The 23,273-nt window shown below is 39.1% G+C and overlaps 1 protein-coding gene across 4 annotated transcripts in view; it reads left to right on the forward strand.

The window, feature by feature from the left end:
* Nucleotides 1–1,598: 1,598 nt before the first annotated feature.
* The window catches only part of vir (VIR_N domain-containing protein), a 195,245-nt gene continuing 173,570 nt past the window's right edge, over nt 1,599–23,273 (forward strand). For 3 of the 4 annotated variants that reach the window (XM_070083912.1, XM_070083931.1, XM_070083916.1), the window contains exons 1-3: nt 1,718–1,867; nt 5,612–5,724; nt 9,742–9,877. In XM_070083912.1, the coding sequence (XP_069940013.1) occupies nt 1,820–1,867; nt 5,612–5,724; nt 9,742–9,877 (297 nt within the window). In that variant the 5' untranslated portion in view covers nt 1,718–1,819. Of the gene's footprint in view, nt 1,635–1,717; nt 1,868–5,611; nt 5,725–9,741; nt 9,878–23,273 lie in introns of those variants that run through there. The other variant, XM_070083923.1, reaches the window with a different exon arrangement.

A 23,273-nucleotide genomic window follows, 5' to 3' on the forward strand; every position in this document is an offset into this window, starting at 1 on the left:
CTCTAGGATTTTCCAGGTGTATATAATCATGTATCTCTCCCTCCTGCATTCCAGGGAATACAGGTTTAGAAACCTCAAGCGCTCCCAGTAATTGAGGTGTTTTATCTCCGTTATGCGCGCCGTGAAAGTTCTCTGTACATTTTCTAGGTCGGCAATTTCACCTGCCTTGAAAGGTGCTGTTAGAGTGCAGCAATATTCCAGCCTAGATAGAACAAGTGACCTGAAGAGTGTCATCATGGGCTTGGCCTCCCTAGTTTTGAAGGTTCTCATTATCCATCCTGTCATTTTTCTAGCAGATGCGATTGATACAATGTTATGGTCCTTGAAGGTGAGATCCTCCGACATAATCACTCCCAGGTCTTTGACATAGGGTTAAGATTGCCCATCTTTCTTAATGTTATGTTTTGTCACAAGCGATATTTTCTAGTATATTTGTGTAACCTCTTGTGTTTGTTAATATTGTGTTTGTTATTTGCTATTGTACGTTCTGAGAGATTGTGTATCAAAATGTGTTTATATTCAATGTGTATCAACCCTAGTTTAAGGGTTTTTTATGTTAAGCTATGTATTGTATTTTAAATAAAATAAAAAAAAATGTAAATTATGTGATCAGGCATATGGTCACTGTCTTGAATACTATGCGCTTAATTGTCCACTTATTGAGGAATACAGAGACAGTATAATAACCTATGTGATATGTCAAGATATCTTATTAATGAAAATAAGGTACCAGATATAGTATGCAAGTTTCCTAAATTTGCTTGTAACAGATAAGTGAACTGGGGATATGTAGATATAAACCCATATCTACGGTGGCCTGGTGGCCCGGTGGCCCGGTGGCCTGGTGGGGTGGCCCGGTGGCCTGGTGGCTAAAGCTCCCGCTTCACACACGGAGAGCCCGGGTTCGATTCCCGGCGGGTGGAAACATTTCGACACGTTTCCTTACACCTGTTGTCCTGTTCACCTAGCAGCAAATAGGTACCTGGGTGTTAGTCGACTGGTGTGGGTCGCATCCTGGGGGACAAGATTAAGGACCCCAATGGAAATAAGTTAGACAGTCCTCGATGACGCACCGACTTTCTTGGGTTATCCTGGGTGGCTAACCCTCCGGGGTTAAAAATCCGAACGAAATCCTATCTTATCTTATCTTACACCTGTTAACCCTTATGGGGCCTAGTTCCTAGGCCTTTTGTGTACCCATATGCTCCTTCGCTACCGTGCACAATAAACCAGCCGCTTCGGTGGCAAAATCTAAATCTGACATCCCTGTGGTTCATCTGAGTCTTCAACTTCCAACTGTGACCCCCTTGTTGCTGGGTCCCATCTCTGGAACATCCTGTCTCTGTCCACCTTGTCTATTCCTCTCAGTATTTCATGTCATTATCATATCCTCCCCTATCTCTCCTGTCTTCCCGTGTTGTCAGGTTGTTTGCCCTTAACCTGTCCTCGTAGGACATACCCCTTAGCTCAGGGACTAGTCCTGTTGCAAACCTTTGCTCTTTTTCTAGTTCCCTTACATGCTTGGCTGGGTGAGGGTTCCAAACTGGCGCTGCATACTCCAATATAGGCCTAATGTACACAGTGTATAAGGACCTGAATGACTCCTTCTTAAGATGTCGGAATGCTGTTCTCAGGTTTGCCTGGTGGTGTTTGTATGACAAGTGTTTGCCTAGCGTTGTTTGCTTGGCAGTGTTTGTCTGACGGTATATGCTTGGAGTTTTCATGACAGTGTTTGCCTGGGAGTGTTCTCATAGTCACAACTCCTGTGTTGTTGTTCACAGTTTGTTTACAGACAAGGAACGAGGAATGGTCGTTGAGGATGTACGAGTTACTCTTTTTTGACACATTTTCACATGAAGTCAGCGATGTAAGTGTTAAATAAGCATGTTATTACCACACGAACATGATCTTACTCCTGTAATTACATTATTAATATAGATATTAAGGTTATATTGGTACTGTGTACGCTTTCCAACGTTGGCTAATGTGAGGATCCGGTCTTTTTGAGAAGTCGCTCATTATTTTCTTTTTAAAATGCAAAAAAATATTCATAATTACGGAGATCCAACCTTTATGTGAGTTTGGCCAAAATTTATTTCTAAAGATGTCCAGTATTTGGTGTATTTGGTCATGAGCGTTGCTTTATGTTGCACAAAAAAAAAAAAAACCTAATTCAGTCTAAAAAAAAAAATGCGTAACCTTACCTTAATTCGTATGTGGTAAATATAGGACTGGCGCGCATTTGCATACATTCAGTTGCATGCATTTACATTCAATTCGTCTTTATTTAGATAGGCCAGCAGGCAGCGTTAATACTAACCTGAACTGTGCCAATCTTGGTCGAGTGTGGGCATCTTGCTCTCACCTGAGTATCAGTGGCAAATTTCCCCCATTCACTCTGGTACACTTGTCATCGTCCTATCCTGCCTGCTAGGTGCCTTACAGAAGGGCCACCATTTATCAGCTCCATTTTTCTGCTCTGCGGCTATTTCTGCTGGGGCTTGGCAAGGGGGGTTCACCTGGCCTACTAGGGAACGTCTTGTTTCTGTTTCTATTTGTTAAGTGACTCCTGTCCCCTTTTCTTTCATCTCCCTGGTCTGGGCAGTATCTCTTCTTCATACATCATGAAGCAGGCCTTTGTGCAGCATAAGCTGCCAGTGGCTTGGTTCATAGCACATTCGGCTCATGTACTGAGTGTCTGTGGTTCAATCCCCAGTACAGGTGGACATATTTCCTTATGCCTGCTGCCCCCATTCTCCCAGCAGTAAGTAGATACCTGGGTATTAGTCGACTGTTGTAAGTTGTAATCGGGGGGGGGGGGGGCAAAATTAAAGGGCCCCAGTGGAAATAAGATAGTCTCTGATGATGCACTGACTATTGGGTTATGCTGGGTGGCTAACCCTCTGGGTTAAAAATCCAAAATCTTATCCTAAGCTGTCAGTGAATCTTACAAACTCAGGAAGGAGATAAATAATAATAATTCTAACTGTTGATTGCCCCCTGTCATGCTGTGTGTCTCAGTATAAATGTATTATTTCCCAAAATAATTTGCACATGAAAAGAAATAAAAATTTGTGTCAGGGCATAGATAACATTATGTATGGTATGTTTATCTTGGAACTTGCATTTCATCAGGGCCAATCAATGTTAGTACAGTACTGAGGCTCCTGACCAATCACAGCGAATGTACACAAACACAAATACAATGTAAATAAAAATGAATAATGTAAAAAAATATGAATGGAATATAAACAGATTCACTGTGGATAAAACAAGGCACATGTACAGCAGTTGGGGATCTTTATTGCTGAGATGCTTTGCCTATTCAGCAGGCTTCTTCAGTCACAATGTGGAAGTGCCTTCAATACTGGAGATACAAAGTGATCAGTCTCTCAGCCCTGAAGAAGTAAGTTTCACAATAAAATAAGTCATGTTAAGCGCTAAACCCATGTGGGCCATTCAGTGCAGGGTGTGGTGGAGGCTCGAACCTCCATCTGCTGAGCACCAGACAGATGCGCTTCCAATTTGGTCTCTCAGCCTTGGTAAGTGTTCATCTCTGTAGTTTGGAGGTAAGTGTTCATCTCCATAGTTTAGAGGCAAGTGTTCATCTCCGTAGTTTGGAGGTAAGTGTTCATCTCTGTAGTTTGGATCACTAATTGTCCAGTTCCATATCTAGCACTAGCAGAGTAAGGTAAAGTTGCGTTAGGTTGGGCTTTATTATGTTAGGTTTTGTTTTCAATATTTGTACAACATTAATGATTGTCCATGACAAAGAAACCTAATATTGGTCATTGGACATTGCACGTTGTTGGACGTTCAATGTAGATATCACACCTTAACTGTCAAGGTCCCTCTAAAAGTTAGTCAGGGATCTATTAGTTATTATCCTTATGCTTTAATGCTTACTGATTTATCTGGTAGAGTATATGCTTACTGCACCTCCATTTTTCATTGGGGGGATTTTGCACTGTCTTCCATGCCTTGTATTTTTGTAAGGATTAATCTCAATGTGTAAATTAAGATTCATTCCCTCCAGTGCATTCCATATGTAAATTATGATATATGTATCTCCTTCATTCCAGGAATAGAATTCGTTTGAATTGATGTGGACATTGATTTATAAGGGTAATTACTGAGGAAGGGTTGTTGAGGTGGTTCGGACATGTAGAGAGAATGGAGCGAAACAGAATGACTTCAAGAGTGTATCAGTCTGTAGTGGAAGGAAGGCGGGGTAGGGGTTGGCCTAGGAAAGGTTGGAGAGAGGGGGTAAAGGAGGTTTTGTGTGCGAGGGGCTTGGACTTCCAGCAGGCATGCGTGAGCATGTTTGATAGGAGTGAATGGAGACAAATGGTTTTTAATACTTGACGTGCTGTTGGAGTGTGAGCAAAGTAACATTTATGAAGGGGTTCAGGGAAACCGGCAGGCCGGACTTGAGTCCTGGAGATGGGAAGTACAGTGCCTGCACTCTGAAGGAGGGGTGTTAATGTTGCAGTTTAAAAACTGTAGTGTAAAGCACCCTTCTGGCAAGACAGTGATGGAGTGAATGATGGTGAAAGTTTTTCTTTTTCGGGCCACCCTGCCTTGGTGGGAATCGGCCAGTGTGATAATAAAAAAAAAATAATTACTTCAAAGACTGAAATTTCTTTTTCTAAAAAAGACCTTTCAAGGATGCTAAAAATAAGTTAGTTTTTTACATGCAGTCTGTGCATTGTTCACATCATTGGTAAATATGACGCTGTCAAAAAAGTTAGTCAGCATGATGACCTTCCATATATTGTATGCACAGTATGGTATATACCAGTGGTATTCATTGTGCGGCTCGCAAGCCGCTGGCGGCTCGCGATGACTCAATTCACGGCTCTCGAAAAATATATAAATTAATTAATAAAAAAAAAATATATAGGAAAATAATTTTTCAGGTAAGATACATATTTTCATGAGGTGAGATGGAAGACGAAGTCATAATAAGAGATAACATTCTAACATCCCTGCCCTAGTCGTACAGAAATCATATGTGTCCACTACGGGAAACTGATCAGGGACACGTCTAGCTCTAGGCGTCGGTGGTCTCGCTGAATCAGTTGAGTTCAAGCTTTCGGGGGAGACTGGACGTATTTCGTTACTCTTGGAGATTTGTGTTTGAAAATAGGCATCAGATATTTGAGACTGCGGCAACATATATGAAAGTAACGAGTTAACTGTTGCTGCTTGTGGAAGCTAGCTGCGATGGGCTAGTTTTACTTGAAACCAAAGTGCAGTCAAGTAGTGTCCGTTATGATGGATCGATTTGTGGTTAAACAAAAATGCAATAGTGATGAACAGCCATCCCAGACCCGACCAGTAGAAAAGGAGCATTAAGTAAGTTTGGTCTTTGTTTTGCTATTAATAACAAGATATGCAGGCTAATATTACCATGTCTAATTTTTCTCATTTATTGTATTGCACTAGCAGCTCAGTACTACTTAATTTAGTTGAGTTATGCTAACTTGCAGTAGCTGCGGCTCTCTCAGTCAATGTGTTTAACTGAAGTGGCTCTCTTGCAAAAATTAGTGAATAACACTGGTATATACAAAAGGCAAAGTATACAATACTGTACTATTTTTTTTACCAGAAAGTGCAGTTGGATTTAGTACAGTTTCCAAGGCCTGTACAAGTGACGGAGGTTCGCGCCATCCCTCTAGGAGCTCGAGTAAAAGCTGATTTTCCAGGTGGAGTGCGTCTTGGGTATGTAATATGGGAGTATTTTTAAGTTTTTCTAGAGCATGAAAGTTTTAAATTGTTTAGGCTAAATTAGTCAAACAAAATTTGTTTCTAAGAAAGGATTTTTAAAGTTATATTAACACAAATTTCGTGAATTAAGATTTACAGTAAATACGCATGGTCAGGCACCTTTTAAGTTCATGTTGAATTTAATGCAATACATATTACCCTTTACAGTGAACTAAATTACCGATATTTCCAGTAATAAATATTCTGGTAATTATTTAAAAATTCAGTACATACAGTATTTTTAAATTTTATAAACTTTGTATACAGTCAAACCTCGGTTTTCATATGCCCTAGTTTGTATGTAAAGCTATAGTTATTCTCTATAAAATGTATTTTTTGTTAATATTTCCCATAAATAATGTAAATCCATTTAATCCATTCGAGGCACCCAGAAATATTAACTAAAAATACATTTTATAGAGAGTAACTATAGTTTTACATACTAACTAGGGCATACAAAAACTGAGGTTTGACTGTACTTGAACCCTTAAACTGTCCAAACGTAGATCTACGTTTGCTCACGTAGAGCTTCGAATGTAGATCTACATTTTTTCACATGAGAAAGCATGTAAAATCGAACATAGATTTACGTTCGGAGTGCTACGTGAGCTAACGTAGATCTGTGTTTGGACAGTTTAACCCTTTGACTGTTTCGGTCGTATATATACGTCTTACGAGCCACCGTGTTTGACATGTATATACTCATAAATTCTAGCGGCTTCAAATCGAGCAGGAGAAAGCTGGTAGGCCCACATGTGAGAGAATGGGTCTGTGTGGTCATTCTGCACCATATAAAAAAATCCTGCAGCAAGCAGTTCATAATGAGAAAAAAAAACTCTGACCGTATTTTTTTTAATTAAAATGCCTACTTTGTGGTCTATTTTTGTATAGTATTTATGGTTGTATTCTCATTTTCTTGGTCTCATTTGATAGAATGGAAAACATATTATAGAAATAGAGGTGATTTTGATTGATTTTACTATGAAAAGAACCTTGAAATGGAGCTCAAAGTAGGGGAAATGTTTGATTTTTGTGATGTTCAAAAGTAAACAAATGATGTCATTTTCCAATAAATGTCCAACTAGCCATTCTAATATGCAGTCATGAATGGGTTAACATTATTTATACAATTATTACAATATTGCAGTAGTCTGTATAACAGTAAATCTTCTATTTTTTGTTTGATTATAAAATTCAAAATAGAAAGCATGAGTAATATCAGAGGGGCCTGGAGACATGACTGATGAACAAAGAAAATGTTATTTTAGAGCCAGGAATGTCTGCATTGTTCATTCTGGACCCTATTTTGAAATTGTCATATTTTTTAATTTTCATGAAATTGGCAAAATTGCAAATTTCTGACCATGTTATTGGGTAGTTGAAATTGGTAAATGGGCAGTTTCTTGTACTCAGTCGATAGAAAAAAATGGAGTTCTAAAGAAATAGCTATGAGTTTGGTCGACTGGAACAATGGAATTAGCCGAAAATAGGGCTCAAAGTGGGCGAAATCGCTGATTCGTAAATATCGCCGAGGTCACTAACTTCGCGAGAGCGTAATTACATCGGTTTTCCATCAAATTTTGTTCTTTTAGCATCATTACAATTGGGAAAAGATTCTCTATCATTTCATAAGAAAAAAATAATTTTTTTTCGGAAATTTTGCAACACCAGGAGACCCCTCAGGATTTGGGGTTGCGACAGTCAAGGGGTTAAAGTAACCAATTTCTTTTCTGAACTGGACAAAAAGTTAAATTTTGTTGACTAGTGTAATTTTTTTATTACTGTATTTCTAATATAAATACCTAGCAGTCCAGTGAAGTACTGTTGAGATAAAGGGTTTTTAGTACAATAATCCCTCACTCAACAACAGAGATGTTTCATAGAATAGTTGTTCATAGGCAAAATTTTAAAATGAAACCTATTTTCCCATAGATTACATTATTTAATGGTAGTTGTATTTCTGGATTTTTTTTTTTTTACTATGCTTTTTCAGTTAAATTTTGTTTATTATAATTCCAGTACACATACATTACAGTGGAACCTCGGTGATTAAATTGCTCCCTACTTGAACATTTCGGTATTAGAACGCTTTGTTCATTAAAGAATCGCTCGGTAGTCGACTGTTTGCTTGGCACTCGACCAAACAAACACGACCTGCCAGAACTTTACTGTAAATTATTTCGTGTTTCTTCACATTTTTGAGTGTTTTTTTTTTATATTGTATAAATAAGTTACCATAGGGCCTATGAAGATTAGTGATAACAGCCAACCAAAAAGAAAATTGGTTGGGAAAAATTTGTTCTGTACTTGAACAGATTGGCACTCGAACAGCTTTCTGAAATTAATTAAGTTCGAGTACCAAGGATCTACTGTACTTTTCTAATGTAATTTAGTTTATTTGTTTGTCCTTTTGAATCATGACTTAATTGTTTTTATTATTCTTTAACCCTTTGAGTGTCGACAGGCCCTCTCCGAGACACGTTCTCAGGGTCGGCCAAATTTAAAAAAAAAAAAAAAAATTTTTTCTTATGAAAAGATAGAGAATCTTTTCCCGATCATAATGACACCAAAAATATGAAATTTGATGGAAAACTTATGGAATTATGCTCTCGTGAAGTTAGCGGTCTCAGCGATGTTTACGGATCAGCGATTTTGCCCACTTTGAGCCCCATTTTCGGCCAGTTCCGCTGTACTAGTCGACAAAAAACATGAATATTTCACTAGAACTCCATTTTTTCCATTGAATGAGTGGAAGAAACCACCCATTTACCAATTTCAACTATCCAATACAGTGGTCAGAATTTAGCAATTTTGCCAATTTCACAAAAATTTCAAAAGATGCCAATTTCCGAATAGGGTCCAGAACAAACAAGAAATACATTCCTGACACTAAAATGACATTTCCTCTGTTCATTAGTCACGTCTCAAGGCCCCTCTTACATTCTTTTGCTTTCCACTTTGAATTTTTATTCTCACAAAAAATAGAAGATTTACTGTTATGCAGACTACTGCATTAGTGTAAAAAATGGTATGAATCATATTGGCACACTTGCAAAAGAATATTAGACTCACCAGTTGACGTGTATTGGACGCTTGGCATGATTTGTTTACTTTTGAACTTTGGTAAAAATCAAACATTTCTGCTAATTTGAGCTCAATTTCAAGGTACTTTTCATTGTAAAACCAGTCAAAATCATCTCAATTTCTGTGATATGCCTTCTATTCTATAAAATGAGACCAAGAAAACTAGAATACAACAATAAATACCATACGAAAATACAGTGCAAAGTTGCTGTTTTATTCCAAAAAGCGGTCGAAGTTTTTTTTTTTCTCATTATGCACTGTGTGCTGCAGGATTCTTTTTATACCATGCACACTGACCACATAGACCCATTCTTTCATATGGAGGCCTACCAGCTTTCTCCCACTAGATTTGTGGGCGCTAGAATTTAGGCGTACTAGTACGTCAAAAACCCTGGGTCGTAAGCCATACTAGTACGTCCGAAACCCCCAAAGGGTTAACATACAGTGGAACCTTGGTACTTGAACAGCTCCCTACTCAAACAATTTGGTATTCGAACGCTTTGTTCGGTAAAAAAAATTGCTCGGTAGCCAACTGTTTGCTCGGCACTCGACCAAACAAACACAACCTGCCAGAACTTCGATGTAAACAATTTCATATTTCTTTACATTTTTTTTCTTTTTTATATTGTATAAATAAGTTTCCATGGGACCTACTAAGATTAGTGATAACAGACAACCAAAAAGAAAATTGGTTGGGAAAAATTCGTTCGGTATTTGAACAGATTGGCACTTGAACAGCCTTCTGGAATGAATTAAGTTCGAGTACCAAGTTCCACTGTAATTTAAACAGATGTATGAATTTTTCATACAGTACATAATTTTCTGAAAAAAAAACTCAGGATGGGGATGCATGAATATAACTTGCCATATCTCGTATTCAATTTTCAGTGCAACAAATCCAAGTCAGTTTGAAATAGAGTTCTTCGTCAATGACCTTAGCAAGAGAGGAGCAGGTACATTTGAAAGTGTTGGCTGTCTGCAGTATAATCAACATGGAAAAATACACATGGACTTTGAAAAAAAGGTATAGTACTGTGATTTTTTTAATACAGTTATACTCCTGAGGAGGGGTAGCTGAGGTGATTTGATCATTTAGAGAGGATGGAGCAAAATGGGATGACTTTGAGGGTGTATAAATCTGTAGTAGAGGGAAGGTGGGGTAGGGTTGTCCTAGGAAGGGATGGCATGAGGTGGGTAAAGGAGGTTTTGTATGCAAGGGGCCTTGACATACAGCAGGCACGATTGAGTGAAGACAAATGGTTTTTGCTACTTGACAAGCTGTTGGAGTGTTAATTTGTGAAAGGATTCAGGGAAACTGGTTAGCCAGACTTGAGTCCTGAAGGTGGGAAGTACAATGCCTGCACTCTAAAGGTGGGATTTGGAATATTTGCTGTTCAGTGTGACATCTAAACTGTTGTATCTGCACTACTCGGGCAAGACAGTGATAGTATGAATGATGGTGAAAGGGTTTCTTTTTTGGGTCACCTGGCCTCGGTGGGAGATGGCCAGCACTTTAAAAAATAAAATGCTGGTTGAATATTCCTTATCTGAAATTCCAGAATTTGAAAAGCTGCAAAATCCGAAACTTTTTTCAAGGACCAACATAACGTTACAAATAGAAATTTTCAGTCTGCTCTGGAGAGGTGCCTAGGCATTGTGTACCCAGACAGTTGCAACACATGACCTCACATACCCTGGGTGGAGCATTGATGCTTTGTTAGAGTCCGTTTGTTATCAGCTGTTGTCACCAGACTTTTGTGCATTACTCACTTGGATTACTTTGTGTTTTGTGTTTATTCTCTGCTTTGTGGTGGGAAGATATTGAGGAAAATGTCAAAAAGGCCTACAGATACCCCTATAGGTAACAGTGATAAGAAAAAAAAAACAGTGTACAGTAGCCTTTTAAGCCAAGCACAGCTTTGTAGTTGAAGACTGAAAGGCTGCTTTTGTTCATTGTTGTTTTTTTTAACAGCTGATGCAGGTAAAGGAGGTTTTGTGGGCGAGGGGCTTGGACTTCCAGCAAGCGTGCATGAGCATGTTAGATAGGAGTGAATGGAGACAAATGGTATTTGGGACCTGACGAGCTGTTGGAGTGTGAGCAGGGTAATATTTAGTGAAGGGATTCAGGGAGACCGGTTATTGTATATAGCCAGACTTGAGTCCTGGAAATGGGAAGTACAGTGCCTGCACTTTAAAGGAGGGGTTTGGGATATTGGCAGTTTGGAGGGATATGTTGTGTATCTTTATACGTACAGTATATACTACGTTCTTCTAAACTGTTGTATTCTGAGCACCTCTGCAAAAATATTGATTGTGTGTGAGTGAGGTGAAAGTGTTGAATGATGATGAAAGTATTTTCTTTTTGGGGATTTTCTTTCTTTTTGGGTCACCCTGCCTCGGTGGAAGACGGCTGACTTGTTAGAAAAAAAAATAATAATATATTTACTACAAGTACATGTACAAGGTATACATACAGGCCTAGCTGACATCAATGACATACTGTACTACTATATTGAAAGCCCCTTGTTATGCAGAGCATTTTGGGCAAATTAGGTCAGTGTCCCAGGATGCGACCCACACCAGCCGACTAACACCCAGGAACCCATTTACTGATGGGTGAACATAGACAACAGGTGTAAAGAAACACGCCCAATGTTTCTACTCTGGATGGGAATCGAACTCAGACCCTCACTGCGTGAAGCGAGAGCTTTAGCTACCAGGCCACCAAAGCATAAAACTACCTTCAGGCTATATGTATAAGCTGTATATGAAATATAAATGGATTTCATGTTTAGAATTGGGTTCCATCCCCACGCTATCTCATTATATTCCAAAATCTAAAAAATTCTGAAATCCAAACACATATGCTGAAAGTTAAAAAAGAATTAGAATGACAACACTACATATCTGTAGGCTCCATAAATGTGAGCTGTACACCATTTTAGTTAAATTTTTTTAGGCAGAATAAAATCTAAGTGGAAGAAAAAAAGAGCCTGATTTCAGTATTTTCATCACTTAGGTGAATAAATTGGAAATAAGTTTTTCAAGAAATAGCTTTAAAAATTTGTAAATATAAAATTACATATACAGAAAGGATTTTGGGAAATCATAGTATTATTGTAAAGTACAGCATTATGTATGTTATAGCTAAATATCAGGCCATTTGAATAGTAAATAGAGTTATGATTTTTTATTATATCCATTTTTTACATTGCTTCAATTTTTTCCCAAGTCTGAACTTTATTCACCTGGCTTCTTGTATAATAATAATTTTTACTATGTGCATGTAGATATATGAAATCAGAAGATGCAGATACTCATAACCAATTCATAGGAAGTTAAGTTTTATACATACAGTAGGGCCCCACTTATTTGGCAGATTAGGTTCCAGGCTACTGCTGGAAAGCAGACTTCACCGGAAAGCAGAACTCCATTTTTTCCATTTATAAATGCATATAAATGCCAGATAGCAAGTTTACACTAACATATTTTAAGTTAACAATAGAACTAGGCATTAAAACGTAAAATACACACACAATACACTCATTATTTACCTCAAAATATTTGTAGTCTTAATGTAGGACAAAAGGTGAATAGTATTTACTCTAAGAAGTCAGGTGTGGTAGCCCTCCTGGCCACCCCACCCACACATATTATACAACAATGCTTAAAGCTCCCTAGAGCGATAAAATACATATACAGTACACGTATTACTTACCTTAAAATATTTGTAGTCTTAGTGGTCTTAATGTAGGGTGAGAGGTGACAAGTATTTATTTGTAGAAAGTCGTGTGGGAGGTATGGCATCCTGCCTGGCCACTTATACCTACTATGACATTAAGCTCCCTAGAGTGATAAAATGCATATATAGTACACTCATTAAACCATACCCCCGGCCGGGTATGGTTTGTTTGCAATCGTGTCATTACGATTTCTTGAGACACTCATTAATTACCTTAAAATATTTGTAGTCATAATGTAGGGTGAGAGGTTAGTTTTATTTGTATGAAGTTAAGTTGGGAAGTATGGGTAGCCAGGAAGGGCAGCCCTCCCAACCCCACCCACACATAATGTAAACAAACCAGATGAACGCGTCTGGTTTTCGTCACTTTACATTGTGTACAAATTGTCTCCATGTTGATACAGTAGAATAAATAAAGAGAAACACTCCCATTCTCATGTAACACCATTTTTAGAAGAAATAGCACCCTGAGTGAAGGCATATGAAAGGAATAATTTTCTAGTTACCCCCAGTAATATTATAGTGACACATTTACTCTGATGTTGGACTACAAGTTGCCTGGCTACCACAAGCCCTAAAAGTTACCTGGCTACCACAAGTCCTACAAGTTGCCTGGCTACCACAAGTCCTACAAGTTGCCTGCCTACCACAAGTCCTACAAGTTGCCTGGCTACCACAAGTCCTACAAGTTGCCTTCCTACCACAAGTCCTACAAGTTGCCTGCCTACCACAAGTCCTACAAGTTGCCTGCCTACCACAAGTCCTACAAGTTGCCTGCCTACCACAAGTCCTACAAGTTGCCTGGCTACCACAAGTCCTACAAGTTGCCTTCCTACCACAAGTCCTACAAGTTGCCTGCCTACCACAAGTCCTACAAGTTGCCTGCCTACCACAAGTCCTACAAGTTGCCTGGCTACCACAAGTCCTACAAGTCGCTTGGCTACTGCAAAATGTCTATACGTATTAACGTTTTTATGATATTTAATGCTCCTTAGAGTGATTATTATTGTGTTATTATTATTATCATTAGTAATATGGCATCTTCAAGACTAATAAGACACTCTTAGTGATTTTAATGTGTACCTGCATGCCAACACAGTGTGTAAGTTTACTTAGGTACAGGTACACATACATATAATTATCAGTTGTAATAATAATGCAGGTATGAAGTCCACCTGGGCTACATACCTACACCTACCTACATAGCTACACAATATTTAATGTGGCCCAGAGCCATATTATTAGCATCGACATACCATGTTCACTGAGTTTAATCGTTTCTATCAACTACCTTAAGATGCCATCTTAAACAAATGGAGAAGTAATGAATAATTCAAACCGAGAATTGAAAACAAAGGCTTTATGTATTAAGGGGAGTGACGTAATGTTTTCCCTCCGCCCGGCTACCACACCTCCTTAGTATATAAACATAAAATGTTTATGTGTTATGTAATGTGTTTCTTATATAATTTTGAAGAAAATATAATAGATGGATTAACGAAAATGTCTATATTAACGTAAAATAAGACATGTGATGTGCCCAAGAGTGATTATTATTAGTATTACGTAATGTTTTCCCTCCACCTGGCAACCACACCTCCATAGCATATAAACAGTTTAGCATGTTTATATGCTATGTAACATGTTTCTTATATAATTTTGAAGAAAACATCATAGATGGATTAATGAAAATGTCTATATTGACGTAAAATTTGACATTTAATGTGCCCAAGAGTGATTATTATTACATAATAGAGAAATGTGCTCATGGAGAATGTAAACAAACTGGGTGGCAGGCATCTTATTTGAAAGACCACATGCCATATAGAAAGTTTTGATCATAATTTGAGATCGCCATATTAGCGGAACGCCGAAAAGCGGGGCCCTACTGTTTATCTGTAGGTAAAATGTTTCATTAATTTTGTTTAGTGTAAGTACATTTTACAACATTTTACAACACATTTGCTTAATGTTACTTTTCATTACTTCTGTCGTTTTGATTCTTTTATAGATTGTTATAAATACATATGTCCTTCCATGGGAGGGCAAGCTAAACCAGAAAACAAATTTATTGTTGCTCATTATTAGCTGCATTTTAAAAAAGAGACAGACAACCTAGTCCACTCTTGATCCGGTGAACCTCGGCATTTCCATGCAAAATTCAAAGTGTAGGCTAATTTCCCCTGAATGTTACACTTTCATATTTTATATTTTATTATCACACTGGCCGATTCCCACCAAGGCAGGGTGGCCCGAAAAAGAAAAACTTTCACCATCATTCACTCCATCACTGTCTTGCCAGAAGGGTGCTTTACACTACAGTTTTTAAACTGCAACATTAACACCCCTCCTTCAGAGTGCAGGCACTGTACTTCCCATCTCCAGGACTCAAGTCCGGCCTGCCGGTTTCCCTGAACCCCTTCATAAATGTTACTTTGCTCACACTCCAACAGCACGTCAAGTATTAAAAACCATTTGTCTCCATTCACTCCTATCAAACACGCTCACGCATGCCTGCTGGAAGTCCAAGCCCCTCGCACTCAAAACCTCCTTTACCCCCTCTCTCCAACCTTTCCTAGGCCGACCCCTACCCCGCCTTCCTTCCACTACAGACTGATACACTCTTGAAGTCATTCTGTTTCGCTCCATTCTCTCCACATGTCCGAACCACCTCAACAACCCTTCCTCAGCCCTCTGGACAACAGTTTTGGTAATCCCGCACCTCCTCCTAACTTCCAAACTACGAATTCTCTGCATTATATTCACACCACACATTGCCCTCAGACATGACATCTCCACTGCCTCCAGCCTTCTCCTCGCTGCAACATTCATCACCCATGCTTCACACCCATATAAGAGTGTTGGTAAAACTATACTCTCATACATTCCCCTCTTTGCCTCCAAGGACAAAGTTCTTTCTCTCCACAGACTCCTAAGTGCACCACTCACTCTTTTCCCCTCATCAATTCTATGATTCACCTCATCTTTCATAGACCCATCCGCTGACACGTCCACTCCCAAATATCTGAATACATTCACCTCCTCCATACTCTCTCCCTCCAATCTGATATTCAATCTTTCATCACCTAATCTTTTTGTTATCCTCATAACCTTACTCTTTCCTGTATTCACCTTTAATTTTCTTCTTTTGCACACCCTACCAAATTCATCCACCAATCTCTGCAACTTCTCTTCAGAATCTCCCAAGAGCACAGTGTCATCAGCAAAGAGCAACTGTGACAACTCCCACTTTGTGTGAGATTCTTTATCTTTTAACTCCACACCTCTTGCCAAGACCCTCGCATTTACTTCTCTTACAACCCCATCTATAAATATATTAAACAACCACGGTGACATCACACATCCTTGTCTAAGGCCTACTTTTACTGGGAAATAATTTCCCTCTTTCCTACATACTCTAACTTGAGCCTCACTATCCTCGTAAAAACTCTTCACTGCTTTCAGTAACCTACCTCCTACACCATACACTTGCAACATCTGCCACATTGCCCCCTATCCACCCTGTCATACGCCTTTTCCAAATCCATAAATGCCACAAAGACCTCTTTAGCCTTATCTAAATACTGTTCACTTATATGTTTCACTGTAAACACCTGGTCCACACACCCCCTACCTTTCCTAAAGCCTCCTTGTTCATCTGCTATCCTATTCTCCGTCTTGCTCTTAATTCTTTCAATAATAACTCTACCATACACTTTACCAGGTATACTCAGCAGACTTATCCCCCTATAATTTTTGCACTCGCTTTTATCCCCTTTGCCTTTATACAAAGGAACTATGCATGCTCTCTGCCAATCCCTAGGTACCTTACCCTCTTCCATACATTTATTAAATAATTGCACCAACCACTCCAAAACTATATCCCCACCTGCTTTTAACATTTCTATCTTTATCCCATCAATCCCGGCTGCCTTACCCCCTTTCATTTTACCTACTGCCTCACGAACTTCCCCCACACTCACAACTGGCTCTTCCTCACTCCTACAAGATGTTATTCCTCCTTGTCCTATACACGAAATCACAGCTTCCCTGTCTTCGTCAACATTTAACAATTCCTCAAAATATTCCCTCCATCTTCCCAATACCTCTAACTCTCCATTTAATAACTCTCCTCTCCTATTTTTAACTGACAAATCCATTTGTTCTCTAGGCTTTCTTAACTTGTTAATCTCACTCCAAAACTTTTTCTTATTTTCAACAAAATTTGTTGATAACATCTCACCCACTCTCTCATTTGCTCTCTTTTTACATTGCTTCACCACTCTCTTAACCTCTCTCTTTTTCTCCATATACTCTTCCCTCCTTGCATCACTTCTACTTTGTAAAAACTTCTCATATGCTAACTTTTTCTCCCTTACTACTCTCTTTACATCATCATTCCACCAATCGCTCCTCTTCCCTCCCGCACCCACTTTCCTGTAACCACAAACTTCTGCTGAACACTCTAACACTACATTTTTAAACCTACCCCATACCTCTTCGACCCCATTGCCTATGCTCTCATTAGCCCATCTATCCTCCAATAGCTGCCTCCTCTTTTAGTTTATAAACCTTCACCTCTCTCTTCCCTGATGCTTCTATTCTCCTTGTATCCCATCTACCTTTTACTCTCAGTGTAGCTACAACTAGAAAGTGATCTGATGTATCTGTGGCCCCTCTGTAAACATGTACATCCTGAAGTCTACTCAACAGTCTTTTATCTACCAATACACAATCCAACAAACTACTGTCATTTCGCCCTACATCATATCTTGTATACTTATTTATCCTCTTTTTCTTAAAATATGTATTACCTATAACTAAACCCCTTTCTATACAAAGTTCAATCAAAGGGCTCCCATTATCATTTACACCTGGCACCCCAAACTTACCTACCACACCCTCTCTAAAAGTTTCTCCTACTTTAGCATTCAGGTCCCCTACCACAATTACTCTCTCACTTGGTTCAAAGGCTCCTATACATTCACTTAACATCTCCCAAAATCTCTCTTTCTCTTCTACATTCCTCTCTTCTCCAGGTGCATACACGCTTATTATGACCCACTTCTCGCATCCAACCTTTACTTTAATCCACATAATTCTTGAATTTACACATTCATATTCTCTTTTCTCCTTCCATAACTGATCACTCAACATTACTGCTACCCCTTCCTTTGCTCTAACTCTCTCAGATACTCCAGATTTAATCCCATTTATTTCCCCCCACCGAAACTCCCCTTCCCCCTTCAGCTTTGTTTCGCTTAGGGCCAGGACATCCAACTTCTTTTCATTCATAACATCAGCAATCATCTGTTTCTTGTCATCCGCACTACATCCACGCACATTTAAGCATCCCAGTTTTATAAAGTTTTTCTTCTTCTCATTTTTAGTAAATGTCTACAGGAGAAGGGGTTACTAGCCCATTGCTCCCGGCATTTTAGTCGCCTCATACGACACGCATGGCTTACGGAGGAAAGATTCTTTTCCACTTCCCCATGGACAATAGAAGAAATAAAGAGGAACAAGAGCTATTTAGAAAAAGGAGAAAAACGTAGATGTATGTATATATATATGCATGTGCGTGTCTGTGAAGTGTGACCAAAGTGTAAGTAGGAGTAGCAAGATATCCCTGTTATCTAGCGTGTTTATGAGACAGAAAAAGAAACCAGCACTTTCATATACAATATAAAGTATTACCATTATCACAGTCCAGCATCATGCTAAATCCCTGAGACTATTTACCTCCAGTCATTCTGATGTAACATGCTGGTTGCTCAAGCCTCTATCTCTGAGTACATGTGTACCTCATTTGCACCCTCATTCCAGTCCTTAACCAGATATAACCTATATCCCCCTTTCACCCAAGATTTATACACCATCTTAATTTTTACTCACCATTTCTTCATAACTAAAAGTACCCAAGAGCCCCTCTTATGTTAGTTTAATTATGCATTTCATATCACCACTTACACCATATTGATTGTGGCCAAGACATTTTCACTGCTCTAACCTCCTTTTTGCAACACCTATACAAAGAAATGGTACCACTGTACAGTACTTTGATATTCTATACTGTTCTGAATTTTCTTTTTTTGCATTGACTCTCAAATATCTATAGTTAGGTAAAGAACCATATTGTACATTTATTTCTTTCATACTTCTAGTTTAACCTCTGATTTTTTGTTTCATATATTTATTATTGCTGAACTTCAATTCTGGAGGTGGGAAGCACAGTGCATGTACAGTGGATCCCCGCCTTACGATATTATTTCATTCCAGAAGTATGTTCAGGTGCCATTACTGAACGAATTTGTTCCCATAAGGAATATTGTGAATTAGATTAGTCCATTTCAGACCCCCAAACATACACGTACAAACACACTTACATAAATACACTTACATAGCATATAAACAGTTTAGCATGTTTATATGCTATGTAACATGTTTCTTATATAATTTTGAAGAAAACATCATAGATGGATTAATGAAAATGTCTATATTGACGTAAAATTTGACATTTAATGTGCCCAAGAGTGATTATTATTACATAATAGAGAAATGTGCTCATGGAGAATGTAAACAAACTGGGTGGCAGGCATCTTATTTGAAAGACCACATGCCATATAGAAAGTTTTGATCATAATTTGAGATCGCCGTATTAGCGGAACGCCGAAAAGCGGGGCCCTACTGTTTATCTGTAGGTAAAATGTTTCATTAATTTTGTTTAGTGTAAGTACATTTTACAACATTTTACAACACATTTGCTTAATGTTACTTTTCATTACTTCTGTCGTTTTGATTCTTTTATAGATTGTTATAAATACATATGTCCTTCCATGGGAGGGCAAGCTAAACCAGAAAACAAATTTATTGTTGCTCATTATTAGCTGCATTTTAAAAAAGAGACAGACAACCTAGTCCACTCTTGATCCGGTGAACCTCGGCATTTCCATGCAAAATTCAAAGTGTAGGCTAATTTCCCCTGAATGTTACACTTTCATATTTTATATTTTATTATCACACTGGCCGATTCCCACCAAGGCAGGGTGGCCCGAAAAAGAAAAACTTTCACCATCATTCACTCCATCACTGTCTTGCCAGAAGGGTGCTTTACACTACAGTTTTTAAACTGCAACATTAACACCCCTCCTTCAGAGTGCAGGCACTGTACTTCCCATCTCCAGGACTCAAGTCCGGCCTGCCGGTTTCCCTGAACCCCTTCATAAATGTTACTTTGCTCACACTCCAACAGCACGTCAAGTATTAAAAACCATTTGTCTCCATTCACTCCTATCAAACACGCTCACGCATGCCTGCTGGAAGTCCAAGCCCCTCGCACTCAAAACCTCCTTTACCCCCTCTCTCCAACCTTTCCTAGGCCGACCCCTACCCCGCCTTCCTTCCACTACAGACTGATACACTCTTGAAGTCATTCTGTTTCGCTCCATTCTCTCCACATGTCCGAACCACCTCAACAACCCTTCCTCAGCCCTCTGGACAACAGTTTTGGTAATCCCGCACCTCCTCCTAACTTCCAAACTACGAATTCTCTGCATTATATTCACACCACACATTGCCCCCAGACATGACATCTCCACTGCCTCCAGCCTTCTCCTCGCTGCAACATTCATCACCCATGCTTCACACCCATATAAGAGTGTTGGTAAAACTATACTCTCATACATTCCCCTCTTTGCCTCCAAGGACAAAGTTCTTTGTCTCCACAGACTCCTAAGTGCACCACTCACTCTTTTCCCCTCATCAATTCTATGATTCACCTCATCTTTCATAGACCCATCCGCTGACACGTCCACTCCCAAATATCTGAATACATTCACCTCCTCCATACTCTCTCCCTCCAATCTGATATTCAATCTTTCATCACCTAATCTTTTTGTTATCCTCATAACCTTACTCTTTCCTGTATTCACCTTTAATTTTCTTCTTTTGCACACCCTACCAAATTCATCCACCAATCTCTGCAACTTCTCTTCAGAATCTCCCAAGAGCACAGTGTCATCAGCAAAGAGCAACTGTGACAACTCCCACTTTGTGTGTGATTCTTTATCTTTTAACTCCACACCTCTTGCCAAGACCCTCGCATTTACTTCTCTTACAACCCCATCTATAAATATATTAAACAACCACGGTGACATCACACATCCTTGTCTAAGGCCTACTTTTACTGGGAAATAATTTCCCTCTTTCCTACATACTCTAACTTGAGCCTCACTATCCTCGTAAAAACTCTTCACTGCTTTCAGTAACCTACCTCCTACACCATACACTTGCAACATCTGCCACATTGCCCCCTATCCACCCTGTCATACGCCTTTTCCAAATCCATAAATGCCACAAAGACCTCTTTAGCCTTATCTAAATACTGTTCACTTATATGTTTCACTGTAAACACCTGGTCCACACACCCCCTACCTTTCCTAAAGCCTCCTTGTTCATCTGCTATCCTATTCTCCGTCTTGCTCTTAATTCTTTCAATAATAACTCTACCATACACTTTACCAGGTATACTCAGCAGACTTATCCCCCTATAATTTTTGCACTCTCTTTTATCCCCTTTGCCTTTATACAAAGGAACTATGCATGCTCTCTGCCAATCCCTAGGTACCTTACCCTCTTCCATACATTTATTAAATAATTGCACCAACCACTCCAAAACTATATCCCCACCTGCTTTTAACATTTCTATCTTTATCCCATCAATCCCGGCTGCCTTACCCCCTTTCATTTTACCTACTGCCTCACGAACTTCCCCCACACTCACAACTGGCTCTTCCTCACTCCTACAAGATGTTATTCCTCCTTGTCCTATACACGAAATCACAGCTTCCCTGTCTTCGTCAACATTTAACAATTCCTCAAAATATTCCCTCCATCTTCCCAATACCTCTAACTCTCCATTTAATAACTCTCCTCTCCTATTTTTAACTGACAAATCCATTTGTTCTCTAGGCTTTCTTAACTTGTTAATCTCACTCCAAAACTTTTTCTTATTTTCAACAAAATTTGTTGATAACATCTCACCCACTCTCTCATTTGCTCTCTTTTTACATTGCTTCACCACTCTCTTAACCTCTCTCTTTTTCTCCATATACTCTTCCCTCCTTGCATCACTTCTACTTTGTAAAAACTTCTCATATGCTAACTTTTTCTCCCTTACTACTCTCTTTACATCATCATTCCACCAATCGCTCCTCTTCCCTCCCGCACCCACTTTCCTGTAACCACAAACTTCTGCTGAACACTCTAACACTACATTTTTAAACCTACCCCATACCTCTTCGACCCCATTGCCTATGCTCTCATTAGCCCATCTATCCTCCAATAGCTGCCTCCTCTTTTAGTTTATAAACCTTCACCTCTCTCTTCCCTGATGCTTCTATTCTCCTTGTATCCCATCTACCTTTTACTCTCAGTGTAGCTACAACTAGAAAGTGATCTGATGTATCTGTGGCCCCTCTGTAAACATGTACATCCTGAAGTCTACTCAACAGTCTTTTATCTACCAATACATAATCCAACAAACTACTGTCATTTCGCCCTACATCATATCTTGTATACTTATTTATCCTCTTTTTCTTAAAATATGTATTACCTATAACTAAACCCCTTTCTATACAAAGTTCAATCAAAGGGCTCCCATTATCATTTACACCTGGCACCCCAAACTTACCTACCACACCCTCTCTAAAAGTTTCTCCTACTTTAGCATTCAGGTCCCCTACCACAATTACTCTCTCACTTGGTTCAAAGGCTCCTATACATTCACTTAACATCTCCCAAAATCTCTCTTTCTCTTCTACATTCCTCTCTTCTCCAGGTGCATACACGCTTATTATGACCCACTTCTCGCATCCAACCTTTACTTTAATCCACATAATTCTTGAATTTACACATTCATATTCTCTTTTCTCCTTCCATAACTGATCACTCAACATTACTGCTACCCCTTCCTTTGCTCTAACTCTCTCAGATACTCCAGATTTAATCCCATTTATTTCCCCCCACCGAAACTCCCCTTCCCCCTTCAGCTTTGTTTCGCTTAGGGCCAGGACATCCAACTTCTTTTCATTCATAACATCAGCAATCATCTGTTTCTTGTCATCTGCACTACATCCACGCACATTTAAGCATCCCAGTTTTATAAAGTTTTTCTTCTTCTCATTTTTAGTAAATGTCTACAGGAGAAGGGGTTACTAGCCCATTGCTCCCGGCATTTTAGTCGCCTCATACGACACGCATGGCTTACGGAGGAAAGATTCTTTTCCACTTCCCCATGGACAATAGAAGAAATAAAGAGGAACAAGAGCTATTTAGAAAAAGGAGAAAAACGTAGATGTATGTATATATATATGCATGTGCGTGTCTGTGAAGTGTGACCAAAGTGTAAGTAGGAGTAGCAAGATATCCCTGTTATCTAGCGTGTTTATGAGACAGAAAAAGAAACCAGCACTTTCATATACAATATAAAGTATTACCATTATCACAGTCCAGCATCATGCTAAATCCCTGAGACTATTTACCTCCAGTCATTCTGATGTAACATGCTGGTTGCTCAAGCCTCTATCTCTGAGTACATGTGTACCTCATTTGCACCCTCATTCCAGTCCTTAACCAGATATAACCTATATCCCCCTTTCACCCAAGATTTATACACCAT

The sequence above is a fragment of the Cherax quadricarinatus genome, chromosome 1 (assembly GCF_038502225.1).
Source record: "Cherax quadricarinatus isolate ZL_2023a chromosome 1, ASM3850222v1, whole genome shotgun sequence".
NCBI classification, from domain to species: Eukaryota; Metazoa; Arthropoda; class Malacostraca; order Decapoda; family Parastacidae; genus Cherax; species Cherax quadricarinatus.